Source organism: Polyodon spathula, chromosome 6 (assembly GCF_017654505.1).
Source record: "Polyodon spathula isolate WHYD16114869_AA chromosome 6, ASM1765450v1, whole genome shotgun sequence".
NCBI classification, from domain to species: Eukaryota; Metazoa; Chordata; class Actinopteri; order Acipenseriformes; family Polyodontidae; genus Polyodon; species Polyodon spathula.
This window is the reverse complement of record NC_054539.1, coordinates 16697724-16717082: the sequence shown is the minus strand read 5'-3', so window position 1 is coordinate 16717082 and position 19359 is coordinate 16697724. Positions and strand designations below refer to the sequence as shown.

The 19359-nt window shown below is 35.3% G+C and overlaps 1 protein-coding gene across 10 annotated transcripts in view; it reads right to left on the bottom strand.

Moving 5' to 3' along the window:
• Positions 1 to 543: 543 nt before the first annotated feature.
• Positions 544 to 19359, bottom strand: part of LOC121316923 (receptor-type tyrosine-protein phosphatase kappa) — a 164784-nt gene continuing 145968 nt past the window's right edge. For 3 of the 10 annotated variants that reach the window (XM_041252296.1, XM_041252299.1, XM_041252297.1), the window contains 19 exons: positions 18902 to 19062; positions 17918 to 17953; positions 16667 to 16678; positions 14983 to 15173; positions 13753 to 13840; positions 13506 to 13582; positions 13322 to 13339; positions 12398 to 12434; positions 11444 to 11541; positions 11021 to 11137; positions 10248 to 10402; positions 9824 to 9959; positions 9539 to 9688; positions 8985 to 9158; positions 5373 to 5504; positions 4011 to 4136; positions 2840 to 3003; positions 1799 to 1934; positions 544 to 1064 (listed from right to left, as the gene is read on the bottom strand). In XM_041252296.1, coding sequence (XP_041108230.1) covers positions 1011 to 1064; positions 1799 to 1934; positions 2840 to 3003; positions 4011 to 4136; positions 5373 to 5504; positions 8985 to 9158; positions 9539 to 9688; positions 9824 to 9959; positions 10248 to 10402; positions 11021 to 11137; positions 11444 to 11541; positions 12398 to 12434; positions 13322 to 13339; positions 13506 to 13582; positions 13753 to 13840; positions 14983 to 15173; positions 16667 to 16678; positions 17918 to 17953; positions 18902 to 19062 — 2062 coding nt within the window. In that variant the 3' untranslated portion in view covers positions 544 to 1010. The remainder of the gene's footprint in view (positions 1065 to 1798; positions 1935 to 2839; positions 3004 to 4010; positions 4137 to 5372; positions 5505 to 8984; positions 9159 to 9538; positions 9689 to 9823; positions 9960 to 10247; positions 10403 to 11020; positions 11138 to 11443; positions 11542 to 12397; positions 12435 to 13321; positions 13340 to 13505; positions 13583 to 13752; positions 13841 to 14982; positions 15174 to 16666; positions 16679 to 17917; positions 17954 to 18901; positions 19063 to 19359) is intronic. The other 7 variants (XM_041252304.1, XM_041252302.1, XM_041252305.1 and 4 more) reach the window with 4 other exon arrangements.

The following is a 19359-nucleotide window of genomic DNA, read 5'->3' as shown; positions in this document are numbered from 1 at the left end:
ACAGCCAAAAGCCAACATTGACTGACATCAAAATAAACATGACTGATCAAACTCCACATACAGCTAATCGTTACCTCTTCTTACATGCCTTATTAATGATCTGCTTCCACCATAGGATGTTTCAAACTTGCACAACTGTGCATTTGCTCCTTTAAAATCTCAGGTAGCCACTAATACCGTGCACATGCGTTCTCTTCCTGCTCAAGAGTACAAACACATGTGTGAAAACATTACATTTTAAAGAAAAAATATAACTTGTTTTTGCATGGATACATCTGACAAGCATTTACACAAAGTAAATCACTAACAAGTAGAGGTCTCAAACGTGTACTACTTCCACTAACACATACAAAAATAAACTACATAAAAACAATAGCATTTTAAATTCAGCAAAGAAAATAAAAAAAAAAAACAGAAAATCATTGTTTCTTCAGCCTTCAAATGGAATGCAAGTAAACAATAAATACAAACAATGTGCTTTATCCATATAGACATATTTACACTAGTCTTTGGCTTATGATTTAGATCCCCTATGAAAAAAGAATGTGAACCAGCCATCATTGGACATTGCAAATGCCTCGAAGCCAGCACTTTCGTATAACGAGTGCACTCATCCAAGACGTCCGATAAACTAATATTGGTTATAAAAAAAGCATTAACATAGAAAATGTTTTGTTTTTTTTGCTTACATGCATGCAACACGTTGGCTTTAGTGTTATCCTTTACAATGGCTGCACATAAAAACATTGAAAAACGTAAAATAGTAAAGCAAATTTGACCCATGATCGGGTCTTAATCATGTGGCACCAAACACTGCTTGATACAATGCAAATACATTTACAAATGAATTACATCATATTTAAGATTCCCAGCATATTAAGAATTAATGCAATATTTAAAATCAAATGTCTGTCTTGAAGACAGTCCGCTTTCATTTCTTCATCCGTTGCTCTGCTTTCAATCTGGAACCTTGACAAGTTAAAATGCCAGAAGTAGTATGTTTGATCCCCTTAAGATGACTCTAAATACTCAAGGGCCAGGTCGTAGCAAAAGCGGTATTGTTCCTACACACGCACAAAAAAAAAAAGCATGAGTGCTAAATCTTTACCAGCATTTTTATTACACATTGCAAATGTTACAATGAAAATAAAAGGTATTATATGCCAAAAAAAACCACCATAAGAACTTCAACGAAGCTTATTTTATATAAAATGCTAATCATTCAATGAAATAAAATTGATGCATGGCAGGCTGACATGTTTCTAATTAACTACTCGGCTTGGTTTTAGAAGCACCAAAACATTTGTAACCACAAGCCCAGTGCAAAGTCATGGTACTTAAAGCTTAAAGCAGAATATTGGACTCTATTTACACAAACTAAAAAGGACATTTTCAAAAGACAATCTGTGAAGGCTTAGCTAGTGATACTAGTATACTGAAACAGGTGGGAATAGATCATTTGCAGCACTGCAGTGTATGAAGAGGATGTGGTTAGAGGGGATCTGTCTAATGCTACATTTCTTGTCATGTTATCACAAAACAATTACGAGCAGTAAGCAGCAATGCCACACTGGTTTTCTTTTCCTGGTTAAAAAATAAATAAATAAATAAACAAAAAGAAGAAGTATCTCACCGCTTTCTCTCAAACAAATAGAAAGCCATTTACAGTAAGTTTTTGCGGTTAATATACAACCCGTTTGCTTATTCTGTAACATGACATTCAGGTTTGTAAAATATCTACGGCAAAACACAACTTTTCTAAACAGTTACAGTTTACATTATTATTTCAATAACTTACTGGGCTTTCCACCATGTTTGATTTGCTGTTACGAAGACTTTTCACTGCATGGAAAATATCAACCACATTCTGCCGCTTAATCATTTCACACACAGTGCTGATGGCACAGAACATTCCACTGCGTCCTCCTCCATTTCTGCAGACAAACAGATGTTAGATTTGTGTTATTTTGTCAATTCCATTATTTCAATGCATTACCACATCTTTGAGTTAACTAATCATTTCAAGTCAGAGAAGCATGTTATTCAATCTTGTTTAGAATGACTTGTCAAAGACACTGAATGCATTTAAATTTGAGCCTTTACAGAACCTCCTGGTGGGGTTTGTATTAAAATAGTGTGATTTTTTTTGTGTTTTGGAAACACTAAACTATGACAATGTGCCCTTAATTTTTAATTCACCTCCAACAGGGCCTGGTTGGGGTGTATTAGTAAAATGGCCAGCTTTTAAAACTGTGGCAATGAATGGGTTAATTTTTACTGGACAACACTGATAATGGAATCCAACTAAAAATACATTAGTTGTGTGCACCAAATATTAGCATGTACTGTATTAAAACACTCAGATGGCTAGTGATATATGACTGAGAATCACAGAAGTACAGCTGTGTTGAACGTATGATGCTAGTAAAAGTAAAAACATGTTGTAAGATTGTCTGTGGGAGTTTCCATAACGCTGAAAATGTGAAGCTGCTACCTGGTTTATGCTATGTTAGCACTTCTAGAAGTGGAGGCGGATGCTCAAATCCATACAAGTTCTCCTCACATTGATGCTTAAATTATTGGTTCAATTGGCAATTAGACTAGTTGTACTATATTGAAAACAAAACATTATGATTGATGATAAACAAATATTAAACATTAAAAATGATTTAAAAATGCATTTCCATTTTTTGATTATTTTCTCACAGAATGCAAGAGCTGGCACAGCACAAGTGCACTACTAGTTCAGTAGTGACAAGAATAATGTTGCTTTCAATAGCAGAAGTAATAAATTAAATCTCACAAAACGTCAATGTTCACAGGTAACACTATTACTCACAGGCAGTGAATAATTGTTCGACCTTCTCCTTCTTCACATTCCTCTTGCCATTTCTCAACCTGAAGAATTAACTTCAGGAATGATCTCTTGGATGCTGGTACTTCACGGTGAGATGCCCATCCGAGGTACTGAAACTGGCGTACCATCAGGTAACCTTCCTGTGGCTACAAGGAGCAAAGTGAATATTAGTAAACTAGGTTTGACCATAGACCAACTGGGGTCTACATGCAACATATCAACATTGAGAGAAAGTGAACTCCAGCAGAGACCACTTTTCACCTTCTTAGTACGACTACAGTACACTATCACTGTGTTTCCATAAGCACCCAATGGGAAATGCAGAGTGAAATCTAAGGGTGTAGATCTGGGAATACAGTACCACTTGCTGACCAGTAGAGATTGCCTTTTTATTCAACACTAATATATACTATAAACCTAAAAAGGACGAAAGAATGTCTGTGATAATTTATAGAGTACTATGTAAATATACAGGAGGCTGTGTGGTCCAGTAGTTAAAGAAACAGGCTTGTAACCAGGAGGTCCCCAGTTCAAATCCCAGCTCAGCCACTGACTTATTGTGTGACCCTGATCAAGTCACTTAACCTCCTTGTGCTCCGTCTTTCGGGTGAGACATTGTTGTAAGTGACTCTGCAGCTGATGCATAGTTCACACACCCTAGTCTCGTATCTTGTAAAGCGCTTTGTGATGATGGTCCACTATGAAAGGTGCTATATAAAAATAAAGATTGTTATTATTATAAGCAAAGTTCATTTAAATAGTGATTGTATGAGGGTAGATTCTTTCTCGCTGATATTTTGTATTCTCACCTCCTTTGGCAGATGTTTTAAACAAAGTATTTTGGTTTAGAAAAGTTATGTGCCCACTCCTTGTTAACTTTGTTGCCACTGCACTTCATCATAGAACACCTTTATATGCAAAACTGCAAAAATTAATTAATCTTTAATAGTGTAAGCTATTTTTCTTGCTGATGGATGAGACTGCCTTACAAAACATATTAGAGCTCTCCGAACTAACATTTAAATGCAAGACAGAAGCAAACACTACATTTCTCAGTAAACGTTGACCCTATACTAGAAATACATTTGAATAGGAAAGGTTTCTATAAAACACTAAAGTCTTTGAAATTGGTTTATTTCAGGGCTTTACTTACTCTAGTAAGACTGCATATTCTGAAAAGTCTGCTTATCACGTCACAGTCCATGGAACAAGACATGCATTCGACTTGGATAGGCCCATATCTGAGGATTCCTTCTTCTGGCCAATACTGCGGACATCCCTGGTATAGTAAGCAAACTTGTTAAATTCACAGACAACACAAATATAGGAGGAGTGGCAAACACTGTTGCAGCAGCAAAGGTCATTCAAAATGATCTAGACAAGATTCAGAACTAGGCAGACAGGGCAAATGACATTTAATAGAGAAAAACGTAAGGTACTGCACGCAGGAAATAAAAATGTGCATTATAAATATCATATGGGAGATACTGAAATTAAAGGAGGACTCTGAAAAAGACCTAGGAGTTTTTGTTGACTCAGAAATGTCTTCATCTAGACAATGTGGGGCAGCTATAAAAAAGGCCAACCAGATGCTCGGATACATTGTGAAAAGTGTCGAATTTAAATCAAGGGAAGTAATGTTAAAACTGTACAATGCATTAGTAAGACCTAATCTTGAATATTGTGTGCAGTTCTGGTCACCTCGCTATAAAAAGGATATTGCTGCTCTAGAAAGAGTGCAAAGAAGAGCAACCAGAATTATTCTGGGTTTAAAAGGCATGTCATATAAAGGCAGGATAAAAGAATTGAATCTATTCAGTCTTGAACAAAGAAGGCTACGCGACGACCTAATTCAAGCATTCTAAATTCTAAAAGCTATTGGCAATGTCGACCCAAGGGATTTTTTCAACCTGAAAAAAGAAACAAGGACCAGGGGTCACAAATGGAGATTAGATAAAGGGGCATTCAGAACAGAAAATACGAGACACTTTTTCACACAGAGAATCGTGAGGGTCTGGAATCAGCTCCCCAGTAATGTTGTTGAAGCTGACACCCTGGGATCCTTCAAAAAGCGGCTTGATGAGATTCTGGGATCAATTAGCTACTAACAACCAAACGAGCAAGATGGGCCGAATGGCCTCCTCGTTTGTAAACTTTATGTTCTTAACAGAAATAAAGTCAGCATCTTAAAGCAAAGCAAGCTATCTATTTACCATCCATTACCTTGTAGAATGTTTGCGTAAAGGATTTCAATTTACAAAGAGAATTTCTGTAAATTCAATAAAGCATCTTTAAAGTCTTTTTTTGAGGTTTAGTTGAAAAAAAAAAATAGTAGACTGAAAAGAATAAAAGAAGCATTTGCACCAGTTGGGACCTAGTAATTCATTAACCACAAAAGGCATGTCTAACATAGAGGAATTACAGATGTGCCAGGCAATCAAAACAGTCATTTTGTTTTACCAATATTGGTGAAAGATATTTTGTAAACATTTTCTTTATGTCTAATATTGCTTACCTGTGCAAGGTCAATCTCATTTAGCATCACCAATGAAGTACAGCCATAGTCATAAACCAGCCTCCAGAAGTCCTTTACAGTGTTGGGCAAAGGATGTTGTGTAACAATAAAGGCAGCAGGTTGTCTATAGCTCTGAAAAAGTTGAATAAAATAATTTCACTTTGCTTCTGGGGAGAACAAAAACACATTACAAAAATTAATACCCAGCTAGGTAAAGCACAAAACATTTTTCAAATGGTAAAACAAATGTCAAATATGCTACAATTAATACAGACTCTTATATTATAAATACTGATGTTGTAATTAAACTCATGCAAAAGAAATGCTTCACTAATTGGATATTTAGTTCCTTTTAAAACAAATGAACAAATTTTTCCCTTACCAGTCAGTTAACTACTGCCTACATAAGCTTAATCCGAAGCGAAGGCCAAAGTATCAAACTATTTAACTAGTCATTAACATGCTCTTAAATGACCAAACTTTGCTACAAACAAAGCCTTTTTTAATATTCCCACTTAAGCAAAATATAGTTTACCTGGCACTTACCTAGAACTAACCAACTTATTCTTGGTAATATATTACTATGACCAATATTACTTGGAAATTACTTATGTTTAAACAAAAGGCTAGATTTCTGTATAGCTTTCATTAGTCAAGCCATGAAACAAAACCAGTTTTATTTATGTAAAAATAATTATTAAAAGTAATAAATTACCTGGTATTCTTCTGATGGCTTGGTTAGAAAAAGTCCAAGAGTTTGTAATGTTTATGAATGACTGCAGTACTCGAAAAATAAGTATACGATAGTACAGCGTGCCTATAGAAAGTAGACCCCCTTGAACTTTTTTTCACATTTTGTGTCAGTGCCTCAGTTTCATGCATTTAAATGAGGATTTTTTTCCCCCACTTAATTTCACACCATACTCCACACTGTTAAGGGGAAACAGTTTTTATTTATATATTAAATACAAAACTGAAAGATCATAATTGCACAAGTCTCTACCCCCCTGTGTTAGTACTTGTTGGAAGCACCTTTGGCAGCAATTACAGCTGTGAGTCTGTTGGAATAGGTCTCTACCAATGTTGCACACCTAGATATGGCAATATTTGACCATTTCTTCTTTACAAAACTGTTCAAGCTCTGTCAAATTCCTTGGGGAGCGTTGATGGACAGCAATCTTCAAGTCATGCCACAAATTTTCGATTGGATTTAGGTCGGGGCTCTGACTGGGCCACTCAAGGACATTTACCTTTTTGTTCCTTAGCCACTGCAGTGTAGCTTTGGCTGTGTGCTCTGGGTCGTTGTCATGCTGAAAGGTGAACTTCCGTCCCAGTTTCGGCTTTCTTGCAGAGGGCAGCAGGGTTTCCTCAAGGACTTCTCTGTACTTTGCTCCATTTATTTTCTTTTCTATCCTGACAAGTGCCCCAGTCCCTGCCGATAAGAAACATCCCCATAACATGATGCTGCCACCACCATGCTTCACAGTAGGGATGGTGTTCTTTGGGTGATGTGCTGTGTTGGGTTTGCGCCAAACATAACGCTTTGCATTTAGGCCAAAAAGTTCCATTTTTTTTAGTCAGACCACAAAACTTTTTGCCACATGGCTACAGAATCTCCTGAGTGTTTCAAAACGGGATCCAAGGTGGACTTTCTTGAGTAATGGCTTCCTTCTTTCCACCCTACCATACAAGCCAGATTTGTGGAGTGGTTGGGATATTGTTGTCACATGCACACTTTGACCAGTCTTGGCCATAAAAGCCTGTAGCTCTTGCAAAGTTGCCATTGGCCTCTTGGTAGCCTCTCTGATCAGTCTCCCTCTTGCTCAGTCATCCAGTTTGGAGGGACGGCCTGATCTAGGCAGGGTCTTGGTGGTGCCATACACCTTCCACTTCTTAATAAATCGTCTTTACCAAGCTCCAAGGGATATTCAAGGCCTTTGATATTTTTTTCATACCCATCCCCTGATCTCTGCCTTTCAACAACTTTGTCCCGGAGTTCTTTTGAAAACATCTTGGTGCTCAGGGTTGAGTCTTTGCTTTGCAATGCACTACCCAGCAGAGGGAACCTACAGGAACTGCTGAATTTATCCTTAAATCGTGTGAATCACTATACTTTAACACAGGTGGAGGCCACTTAACTTGCTGTGTGATTTTGAAGGCGATTGGTTATACCTGAGCTTAGGATTGCTATTACAAAGGGGGTGGACACTTATCCAACCAAGCTATTTCAGTTTTTATTTCTAACTAATTTTCTACAAATTTGTAGAATATTTTTTTCACTTGGAAGTTGTGGGGTAGGATGTGTAGATAAATGAAAAAAAAAAAAAAACAACTATTTTACTTCCAGGCAATAAGGCAACAAAAGGAACATTTTGAAAGGGGTGTAGACTTTCTATAGACACTGTATATATATATATATATATATATATATATATATATATATATATATATATATTATGTATATACCTGTATATTTAATATAGATTAATCCTCAGTCAAGTAGTTTCTATGTTTTAACTAAACATTATAAACATCAGGTGAATGGTGCCATCATGGACTGAAAGGTAAATGACTTTCTATCAATAATTTGACAAATATGATCTCAAACTGAGATTAACTATTTTGCTTTAATACAGACTCATAAAGCTTATTTTGGAAGGGTTGTTTCAGCTGGTTTCTTGGAACTCTGACTGCTCATTCTATTTGATATATTATTGTCTTTCTAATACTGCAGGTTCTTAATGCAGCAGTGACACCAGTTGACAATAAGCTAGGCGTTTGTTTATTCATTTATTTATTTATTTAGAGAGCTCAATTATTCTAACCCTAATTTTCTTCACAATTTAGATTGTCCAATTAATTTTCCCCCTCACTGCAGAAATTCCCCACACATCATAGGAAAACTGAAGGTTCAGTGGGTGTACTCCACTCCCACAACCAAGCCAGTTACCTCTTTAAACCCAGAAACTCAAGATCAGCAAGCTACCGGCCACTGGAGGACAAAACATAGCCCTGCAGGTGTCTGCCAGAGACACCTGATCTCCTGGGTCAACTGTAGCATTATGAGGAGAAACATTCCCCGACAGTTGCCTTCCTAACTCGTGGGAGCACCAGAGCCAATGTGATGCTCCCTCTGGAAACCCCAGAGAAGACCGGAGACTGACCTGCCCTGCACACCACGTGGCTGTGCTTTTACCAGGCGAGCCTCTGGAAGACCCCTTACTGTTATTTTACTTACCTCCATTTTGTACAGGGTCACGTTAAAGTTATTAGTACTATTTCAGCCAATGAAAAAAAAAAATAAAAATACACCATAAACCAAGCTTAACAACAACATACAAAAAAAAAAAAATCAAATCAAGGGAGTACAAACAAGTTAGTTAATATGTGACAACAGTACTGAATAGCTAATGTAGAACACAGTTACTACACTAATAACTTAAATTCTCGACTGCCCGTTTTACCCTTTTAAAAACTTAAGCCATCAGTGATGTACTTTATATACAAAACAAAAAAAAAAAACTGGATTTATCTCTAACTTTATGTGGTTCCCAGTTATTTATTACTAATGATTATTTTGCAGTCTTATATGATACATGGGCAAACACTTACATCCATAAGGGCGGCATTAATGTAGTTACTACTTTCTCCATCTAAAGTGATAAGAAAAGGTAGACATCTGTCTGGAGGCAGCATATCCATGAAACGGTTCTTCTCATGATTCCTGGGAAGCAGAGCAATGCTGCAGTCTTCTGGCTGGGGTTGTGGAGTTACAGAATTCAGCGTCTGTACAACAGGAAGAAAAAAAAAAGTTAACCAAAAAGTTGCATTTCATTTACAATATCTTTTAGAAAATAATATTATAAAATACTAGTTATATTAAAAACTGATATTTAAGGATGTTGTAGATTAAAATGCCTTAATGTCCAAGTATGCGTTACCGTGGCAAAATGTTTTATATATATATATATATATATATCTATATATAATATATATATAATATATATATATATATATATATATATATAGAGCTCGTTCTTCACCACTCGTGTGAGTGAAAGTGATTTTGCATCTGAATATAAAGAGAACAATTAATTTGTCAATAAATGTGTGTCTGAAGCACATGACTAGAGCAATGTTACTGAGCATGTGTCAAAAATACTTACCTGGAATTCATCTTTTAGGTGAGAAGAGTTGCTTTGTGAGTCTATTCTAATCATATCATAGTAGGTAGCCTTGAATTCACAAGCAGGTATTGTTGTCTCTCCACACAAGCACGCTTCCAGAATGGCATCATGAATAAAAATGTACTGTTCCTGTGAAAAAAACAAAAAAGATGGATTTTTCAAAAATACCACTTTATTTGTAGAAAATACTGGCAATGGTGTTTAGACTACCATCACAATGCTCGACATGAAATGTTTAAAATAAAGAAATAAATAAAGCAATACCTCCGTCTGAACCATATTAATCCGTCGAGAACGCAAAGCTTTCACACAGTTGTAAATATCCACAACTCCCTCTCTCTCAGCCATGTCCAGCATGATGTCTATTACAATGTAGCATCCTGTTCTTCCAGCTCCAGCACTAGAACAATCAAGACCAGAAACTCAGACACAGAAAGACGTACTGTGTTTCAGCTTGCAAAAATGTATGCGTGTATTTGTGTAAAATATACATACATACATAAAATCAGTAGATGGTGGTTTAGTTAAAACAATGCTGAAATAAAAGATTTTAGCTTCCCTGTCTACATAACTACATCCTGCATAGATTTAGTTTTGGGCTTACATCAATTTTTTTTGAAAAAAGAAAACATTGAACTTGTAACTATTACACAAATGAATGAATGCTGTTGCATCGTATATTGTTTACCTGCAGTGAACAACAATGGGACCTGCACTGGGTGGGTTTGACATTTTGACACGTCTTATGAATGACAGCAGGCCAGTTGCATGGTAAGGTACTCCATGGTCAGGCCAGCCAGTGAAATGAAACTGTTTCACTTCACGCATTTCATTGGAGCCTCTCTGCAAAAATATAGAAAAATATGTATACATAAAATCAGATACAAATCTCAACAGAATCATCAATTAGTTGGCTGACAGGAAGAACAAACTAACTAAAATTACAGTTCTTGGAAATGGGAATTTTAAAGTTGCTATTGAAACAGGAAATCGACCATCTTTTTTTTTATTTTTATTTTATTTATTTTTTTTTGGAAGTTATGTATTTGAGCTCAGCAATCAAATTGTAAAGGTACTGTATTTGATTGACTTAGGAGTGGTTTACTCCTCAGTGTACTTTTCAAAAGTTGTTAACAGAAATCATACAATCACATTTCTGTAATCAGTTCAAAAGATCCAAGTCAGACAACATCATTAACATGAGTATTCTGCTTTATGTGCAAATCTTGTGCACCTTTTACTCATGTTAGCCATATGGTCTGCAGAAGAAATGTTGATACCTTATTAATTTCAAACACTAAAAATAATGTAGAAATAAATAATTTCACCTCATGCTGCGTGTCTTGTTTTAACTTTTTCGGTTTAACTTTGCTGTTCCAATAAAATGTATCAACATAATTGTTTATTCGAATTGACAAGAAACTTAATTTCACACAAAGTAATAAATGTGCTTCTGCCTACCCTTTCCAATGTGAATGTTCGGACAACATATTCTGCAAGTGGCTCCACTTCCACAAACGTCACTTTGAAGTCTCCATATACTTCAGCATCATCTGGCCAGTACTTGTAGCATTTTACCTAAATGAAAAAACCGCGATGTGTGTTATTGTACAATTGATACTCTGTTAGTTGAAATATGGTACTTGTGTTTGCACTAAAATACTGAGAATTAGTTTATTAACTTTGTCCCTGAACAAACCAAAGGTAAATACTGAACAAAATGAAACCAAAACATACTTTCTACATGAGGTGTAAACATAAAACATGGCAATCTGGAGTTTTGTAATCAATAAATATTCCAGTATATTATACTATAGAGTATCTTTATAAAAAATGCACAAATCAAATGGCGTACATTTCCTTCAAAACCAAAAATATACTCACACGTCCAACTTCAACCAGATTTGTAGCCATCACAACACATGCAGATTGTTCCTGCCAGATCATCCTCCAAAAATCATACACTGTTTCATGAACTGGACCTGAACAAGATACAAGATGATTTTTCATGGATGCGTATCATTCTGAAAGGCATTGGTTCACTCAAAAGGGTTTTAATGGTTTCACATTTTAAGCCTGAAAGGTGTAGGCTTTTTTTTTTTTTTTTTTTTTTTTTTTTTTTTTTTTTAACAGTTCAAGACACAGAACCTTTTTATTAATTCACTGGAGATGCAGGTTTTTATAATGCTGTCATGTGCGGGCTTTAAGAACATAAGAAAATTGAAATTTGAGGAGGAAGCCATTCAGCCCATCCAAGCTCATCCAGTTGTAGCAGTGGATTGATATCAGAACTTTATCAAGTTGGGTCTTAAAGGATCTAATGTTTACCACTTATTTGTGTGAAGTGTCTCATTCCCTCTGTTCTAAGTCCACACTTAATTTCTAACTTTGCCCTCATATCTTGGTTTCTGTACTGCGCTTTAAGTAATGGCTTGGGTTAACTATGTCAACTCCTTTTAAGATTTTAAAGACTTCAAACCATGACCCCTTGATTCTTCCTTCTTTCAGAAAAAATAAATGATCAACAGATATTTTAGAACAGTTTTTCCCCCAGTAGAATTAATGTGAAACCAAAGCTGAATTAATATTCGTGTGTGTGTGTGTGAGTGTGACCTCTAGGTTACATGCTGTTTATATTTTAATTGATTGTATGCAAGATGAATAAGCCTTTAATATCATTAATAAAACAGTAATACTTTAGGAGCTGATAAAATACAAGCCTGGATGAAAAATAATCATCAAAATAACTGGTGTTGACATTAGGAAACTGTTCTAACATGCTGTATTAGTATCCTCAAATACACACCTGCATACACCATATATAATGCTGTTTCTTACCTTGTGTAGCGATGTAATGGCTTGGCCTTTGATATCCCTAAAAAGACATTTCAGTTTAAGTGCATCATGTACTAAAATAAAAAAATACAAACATATTGGTGGAAAACAAGACCTACATTAATCATTTCCATGGACCAAGTTATTTGATGAACTGCATGTAGAACAAATGTGCTTTTTTATTTTTTTTTAAATAAATGGACTAAAGTGATAGCTGTTATTAGGTGTAATTGTATCATAGGGGTACAAGTACAACATACTGTAAGTACAGACGTAAATCCCTGAAATGCATATATACGATATGCAATTCATAGTTTAATTTGAAAACTACATAAATGCTGATGAAATCTCTGGTGCAGAGAAATCAATCTAGATTGTTTATACTTTCACTATTTCAACAGTGCAGACCAGTATAAAAATGCACAAAAGTTAATAACCGTTTTATTCTCTTTACAGTGCAAGACTATGGTAGTCTGTAAATTTACTTGGCAGTTGATTTTAAGCATTTTACAAGACCCTTGGATTGCATCAACCACTTATCTATTAGTATCTTAAGAAAAATAATCCTACAAATAATTTGTTGATGCAATCCTGGGTGACTCCCTGGGCTATAAATGGGTATAGAAAGATCCATTGTGGTGTTTTTTTTTTTCTGCGGGACATAGGTATATTAAATAAATTCACCCATTAAGGCTAGAATACGTAAACCAATTTAATTTCCCTCTATTATGGTAAACATCAAAATAAGGACAATGTCTTCCATGACAATTTATTACAGTACTACAAAGAGTGGAAATGTATACAGGCATGAAATGGAGAAGAAAAAAAAAAAAGTCACAAACTATTACAGATGATATTAGAGTTAACACAACTAAAAAGTACCACAATACAATGTTGTGTAGTTAATTCACCTACAGTGATACTTACATCCCTGTACAGCCATATCTACAGCCCAAATCAAAGCCAGATGTGAAAGAAAGCACAACAATGTCAGTGAATCCAAGCACTTCGAACAAGTAAAAAAAATAAGAAGCTGTATTCAAATTTTAGAAAACCCATGCAAAAAAAAAGACCCATATACAGAAGAACATATGTCAAAATGCAGACTTACATCTATGTAATTGGCATTAATGTAATCAGAGGATGGGTCATCTTCCATAGGTTGTAAAATAACTCTGGAATGGTCATCTGAAAAAATTATATTTGTTAAAAGAAAATTTTACCCAATTTGAGTATATTTTGACGAGACCCCAAGATGAATCATCCCATACAAATATCCAGCAGGTCTCTCTCTATATGTATATCTATATCTGTATACACACAAACAAACACACACTCTGTGCTTGCTAAAGACTTACATGCAATTATATTTCCATAGCGATTCTTTGTTCGGTTTTGTTCCTTCTTTGCTACATCCCATGAAGCAGACTGGCCTTCAAAGAAACTCTAAACACAATGAAATAAAATGATGTCATTTTTATCATCATATTTTATTTATGATTTAAATACAGAAGACTTTGGTATAAAACAAGTTTGTGGTGGTCAGATACCTATAAATTACTGGGTTTTGGATAAACAATATTCTTATGTATTGGAGAGACGAGACATAGCGGCAATATGGAGGAAAAGCAATATGAAAATAAATTTAGCAATGAATATAATTCCATCATCCTAATATTGCACCGTAATCAAATAAAACAAAACAGGCTAATGAACGTATTAGCTGAATTAAATATTTCATAAAACTGATGTACAAGCTATTACAAAATACCATTTTTTTTTTATAAACACAAATAAGTCAACAGTTTCAGAGTGCAAAATAATAAAAAAAATCGAGATGGATATTGTATGTTCATAATTTTGACTGCAAAGGCTATGAAGCTGCAACAGAGTTCTTGACATTTTGCTCTGAGCAGCAAGCATGCTTACAGGAAATGCACCCTACATTTACGAGCTGTGGTCACTGATCCAACCATGAAGAGAGGCAAAGCTGATCTACATGGGCTTGTACTGCAGGAAACACGGTCCCTTAACAAAACCTTACAAAATAACGTGCAGTTCACTTATACTTTAGAGTACTTTACATTCCCCAAAAGTAGCAAATCCTTATATTGAACTCTGCACGCACAGGATGTTGGGAGCAAACGGAGGGCTTTCAAAAACCTTTAGGTTTGATACATTCCTGATGTGAATTACTGACAGAAATAAATAAGCTTCAAAATAAAAGCTAAAATTACTGGTAGAAATGGCCATCTACTATTCAAATATGTTTCCATCAAACTGACTAAATATGGCTGCTTTTCATTTACCTCTGAAACACTATTTAACACATTAAAACTTAACTATAAAAGACTGCTTTTACTTTACATTTTTTAAATCTCTTCTTTAGTACATACATTTTGCATCTTTTTTTGTAAACCTTTGGTTAACTAAAATCCTGCAGGTGGATATGGGGATTTCAAGTTGAGGTTTAGTGTAACGGAATTCTTCGAAACCTATTTATTTTTAACTTCTATTTGGAATGATACAGTATTGGCTGGTACACAGCTCAGTAATGTGCAATGATTATGTTCCCAGTAGAACCCAACCTCGTATTCCTCTTTGAATCCATAGCTGTCAGAAGTCTTCATCAAATTAATGTGCTGCAGCAAATCTGCCACCCTGATCGCAGGATGCAGCTGCCTGGTCTGATAGGGGGACTCGGTCCCTTCGCAGTGATAGCGTGGCACATCCAGCAGTCTGTTCGACTCTGCTGCTGCTGCTGCGGTGTGGTTCTCATCTGGAGAAAGGAAATACAGCATTTAAACACAACTTGCATGCAGCGGAGAATCGGTAACTGTATTTGGAGCATTTCACTTATCAGTTATTAAGCTACAGATGAGTGAAATTAGTAAACTATTAAGAATGGTTTAAATGATTACAGTTCAGATTATAAAAGGCTGTAGACATATGAAGAGAAGGCAGGAAATTACAGCATTTCAAAATAAAACATACCAACCCAGTTGTTAGAAAATAATTGCATTCAGATAAACTCACAGAATTGCAGTAGGTTTGATTTTCCAGATTTCCCCCCAAAACAACATAAAAGCCATCAAATGAGTTGTTAGTGATCGCTCAATAGCAAAATAGTTTTATTATAGATATTGACATCAACTAGAGTATGCTGTGAACAATCTTGCTGTTGTCCCTTGTGTCTTTACAGGACCGAATTACTTTGAGACACTGGAAGTATGTTGGGGAACCGGACATAAAACAAAACACACACAGCTAAATACTAGAGAAGTTTCCATCTCCTTAAAAAGTACAATATTTTATAACTAGGTAACTTGTAGCACATTAACTAGACAGACTTCCCCCTTTGTTTTTTACTGAGAAAATTTGTTTCATTTTCTAATTTATAGAAGTTAATCCTTTAAAAATCAGCACTGAGGGTGCTGCTGGATCTTTTTCTCAAATGAGAACTTCAGCATATTGACTCCAAAGGGTTAACTGAAGAGGTGGTTTACAGAGGCACAGTATATTTGTAAGCATTACTACTGTACATTAACAAGCAAACAAGGGATTAAAATAACTAGCCTTTTTTCAGAAATACTATTGTGCATACATTCATATATATTTTTATTTTTAGGTAGATGGGAAAGATATGAAAGATAATACCTCATTTGTTAGGCTGAGAAACAAAGATGGGGAGTAAGCAGTGCAAAGTCATCAATTACCATATCTTGTGTTTTGATGCAATACCCTTCATGATCAGCGGCCTCATATATAATATTTAACACACACACGAATTATATATATATATATATATATATATATATATATATATATATATATATATATATATATATATATATATATATATATAATAAACACACACACTTACATTGTGACTGCCTCTAGTCCATTCTCGCAAACAGGATTTAAACCTTTGACCCTCCAAAAGGTAAATGTGTTACCTACAACTAAAAGCAGCTATATCAACTAAATTGTAACTATGTCAGACCAGCTGATGTGTTTCACATTATGCAGCTTCTGGCAAACCATCAATAAAAGTAATTAAAAGGCAGAACTACTATAAGAAGTGGTGAAGCTTGTAATCAAATTGGACACAAGGCTGTCAAACATAATCTGTTGATTATATCAGGCTTACTGATGCTTCATTTGATCCTCAAAGTTAATTTCTGATAAGGCAGTTAACTGTGATTTTAGACAGAATGTGGTGTTTTTTTTAAACAAGGTTATTTGCTTAGATATCTAAAAATACACACTTACCAGTTATTGGCACTTTACCAATGAGGCACCAAAGGAAAAAAAAAAAAAAGTTTAAGCCAAAATCACATTTACAAATAAATAAATACATTATACCTCTCTAAACTAATATGGTTATGCAATGGATATACTACTACTTTAATTTAAATATACTATAATGCATTTTACTTACAATAGCTGCTGGTAGCAACAAAAAGAAAGCCAACTGCACATCACAAAACACCACATGCCACAGGAAAACAATCACATTTGATGTTAACAAAATAAGACTGTTGCAAATTGCATTCTACTTGAAGTAGAAGCTGAAAAAGGCACATGACCACATGTTTTTTTTCCTGCTGTGCTTAAAATTGTCTAAACCAGTGATTCAAGTCCTATGCCTATGTCAGATAGACAGAATCTAAATTTAAGTCTACATTTATTTTATAAACTTCTCTAATGTAGTCTGGGGTTGCCTTTATAAAGGTCAAAACTAATTTCCAGTGCAGCTAACCTGTGTACTTACTGTACAGTCTTTACACACAGGTTTACAGGCACATTTAAAAATACTGCAAATTATCTTTATTAAAAAAACACATAACATTGGCTTAAAAATTGGAAATGGCATGCATTTAATTTAAAACAATAAGTAGTTCTAAAGGATCTAAAGGACAGAAGAAATCCTGGTTTGCCTAATTTGAAAATGCAGTTGTCTGTAAACAAATACAAACAACTTAAACTGGCAGTTCTGGGGATTTCTTTTTTCACAGCTTCAGAAAACAAATGGCCTGAGACAAAGCTCAACCTCAGTGTAAAAAGTCCATTCCGTTCACTGGGGTTGTTTAATATTGATTCAAAGCAGAGGATGTTTAAAAGGTTTCAAGTCTGTACAACAATTAACTTGGATCAGTTTCAAGGCCTCGGTCTGAAAATCTGCCATGTCTTAACTGTGGGACGGCCAGGCTCCAATCAATTTGGAATTCAATATTGGTTTTGGCTGTAGGAATAAGTAACATATTGTTCTGAAAAACTGGAAACAATTGGAAGTTTTACCCTTTGTCTGTTTTAAGATGGGTTTACAGCACAGTTTAGACAAAGGAGATATCTCAATTTCTGATAAGTGTGCAGCAATTGTCTATTTGTACAAGAGTCCCATAATTCCCCCTAAAAAAATCCCTCCCCAACAGCAGCATGGACAACATATGAATAGGACTCTAACACATGCAAGGAAACACAAGCCATGTTGGGACTGGTGACAAAGGACTAGGTCCTCACCTAACACAGCAGTCGGCACAAGTGGATCATTGGGCACTGTGGGAAAATAAATCTCATGAAGAACGCCGTTTACCTTTTGTATTTTGAATAAGCCACATACTGCTTATTCATCCTGAACAGACAAACAAACATTTATTTATTTATTTACTTTGGGGTAAAAAAAAGCACGCCAATTTATGTATTGCCCTTACTGGAGACCTCTAAGAGACACACTGTTTTGTAAGGTTTTCCATGTTCAAAGACAGTACATTACTAATGTTACATTATATGGGGTCTTGTCAGAACCTTAAGTCTTGCATTGTCTGAACTACTGGTATTAATTTAATTATCAAAATCTCAATGATCTAATTGGCGTCCATTGCTGTAGTTTATGATTATGAAATGAATGAAGAATGACTTGAATAAATTTAAAGATCAGAATTGCAATTAGAAGTATTATATTTGTTTGCTAATAGTGGTAAGTGTTGTAGCCATTTATTTTAGATGTTGTGGGTGTTCACATAAAATCAGAAAGTGTTTTGTGTCAGCCTCACAGAAAACAGTTTCAACCCAGTACAGATATTAAGCGCAAAAATAGCTTGTAAAAGCCCCCAAAATTAGTGTCAGTTAAGATCATACATATCAAACCCATAACCTTGCTGTTTGTTTGTAGTAAAAGCAACAATGCAAACAAAGAAGACATTAGACATCAATCCCATCATCAAAACAAACTTTGGCTTCTAGTTTCACTTGGTTGCACTAGAGATATAATCTCAGGAAACTGCAAAAGGTGAAGCAGTTATAATACAGTGTGGTTTTTAATAAAACTTTGTTAAAAGGATATGCAGACAGAAAATAAACGTATTTCCAATACTACAGTAATTTTAAACTGTCTGGCAGGAACGTTCTACCAAGAACATGTTTTCCACTGCAAAGGAAACTTCACAACTTTCTCACACGTTTCCAATATTTGATGTTTTATCCCTGAACTTTCCTAGTACTTACACCTATTGTTGAATTTGTGAGAGTCCATGAATGTGACAGCCAGGGGATCCTCTGCATGCAGAGTGCTCTGATCAGCATAGCTCCTGTCCATTGCATTGACCATGTGAGTCATCTCCTGACGGGTGTTTCCAATGACATCCTTCCGCTTCTTGGCAAGTTTGCTACAATTCACAAAAGTCAATTTAGTGATCAGCTGCATGTGAAAATGTAGAAACATTATCACTAATACCCCCCCCCCCCCCCCCCCCAATCACCACTACCTCTAGGATACACTGATTCAAAGTGATTCATAAGCTCAATTTCCAGCACTGTAAATGCTCATAATAAATCAATACAAAAAAAGCAGAGAAAGAAACTAGAACTGTATTGCTGACAACTTGCATTAGTGCAGTTTCACGATATCAACCTGAAAACAGAATAGTGATTTAAATGTACAGTATAGTACAGCAGTGTCAGAA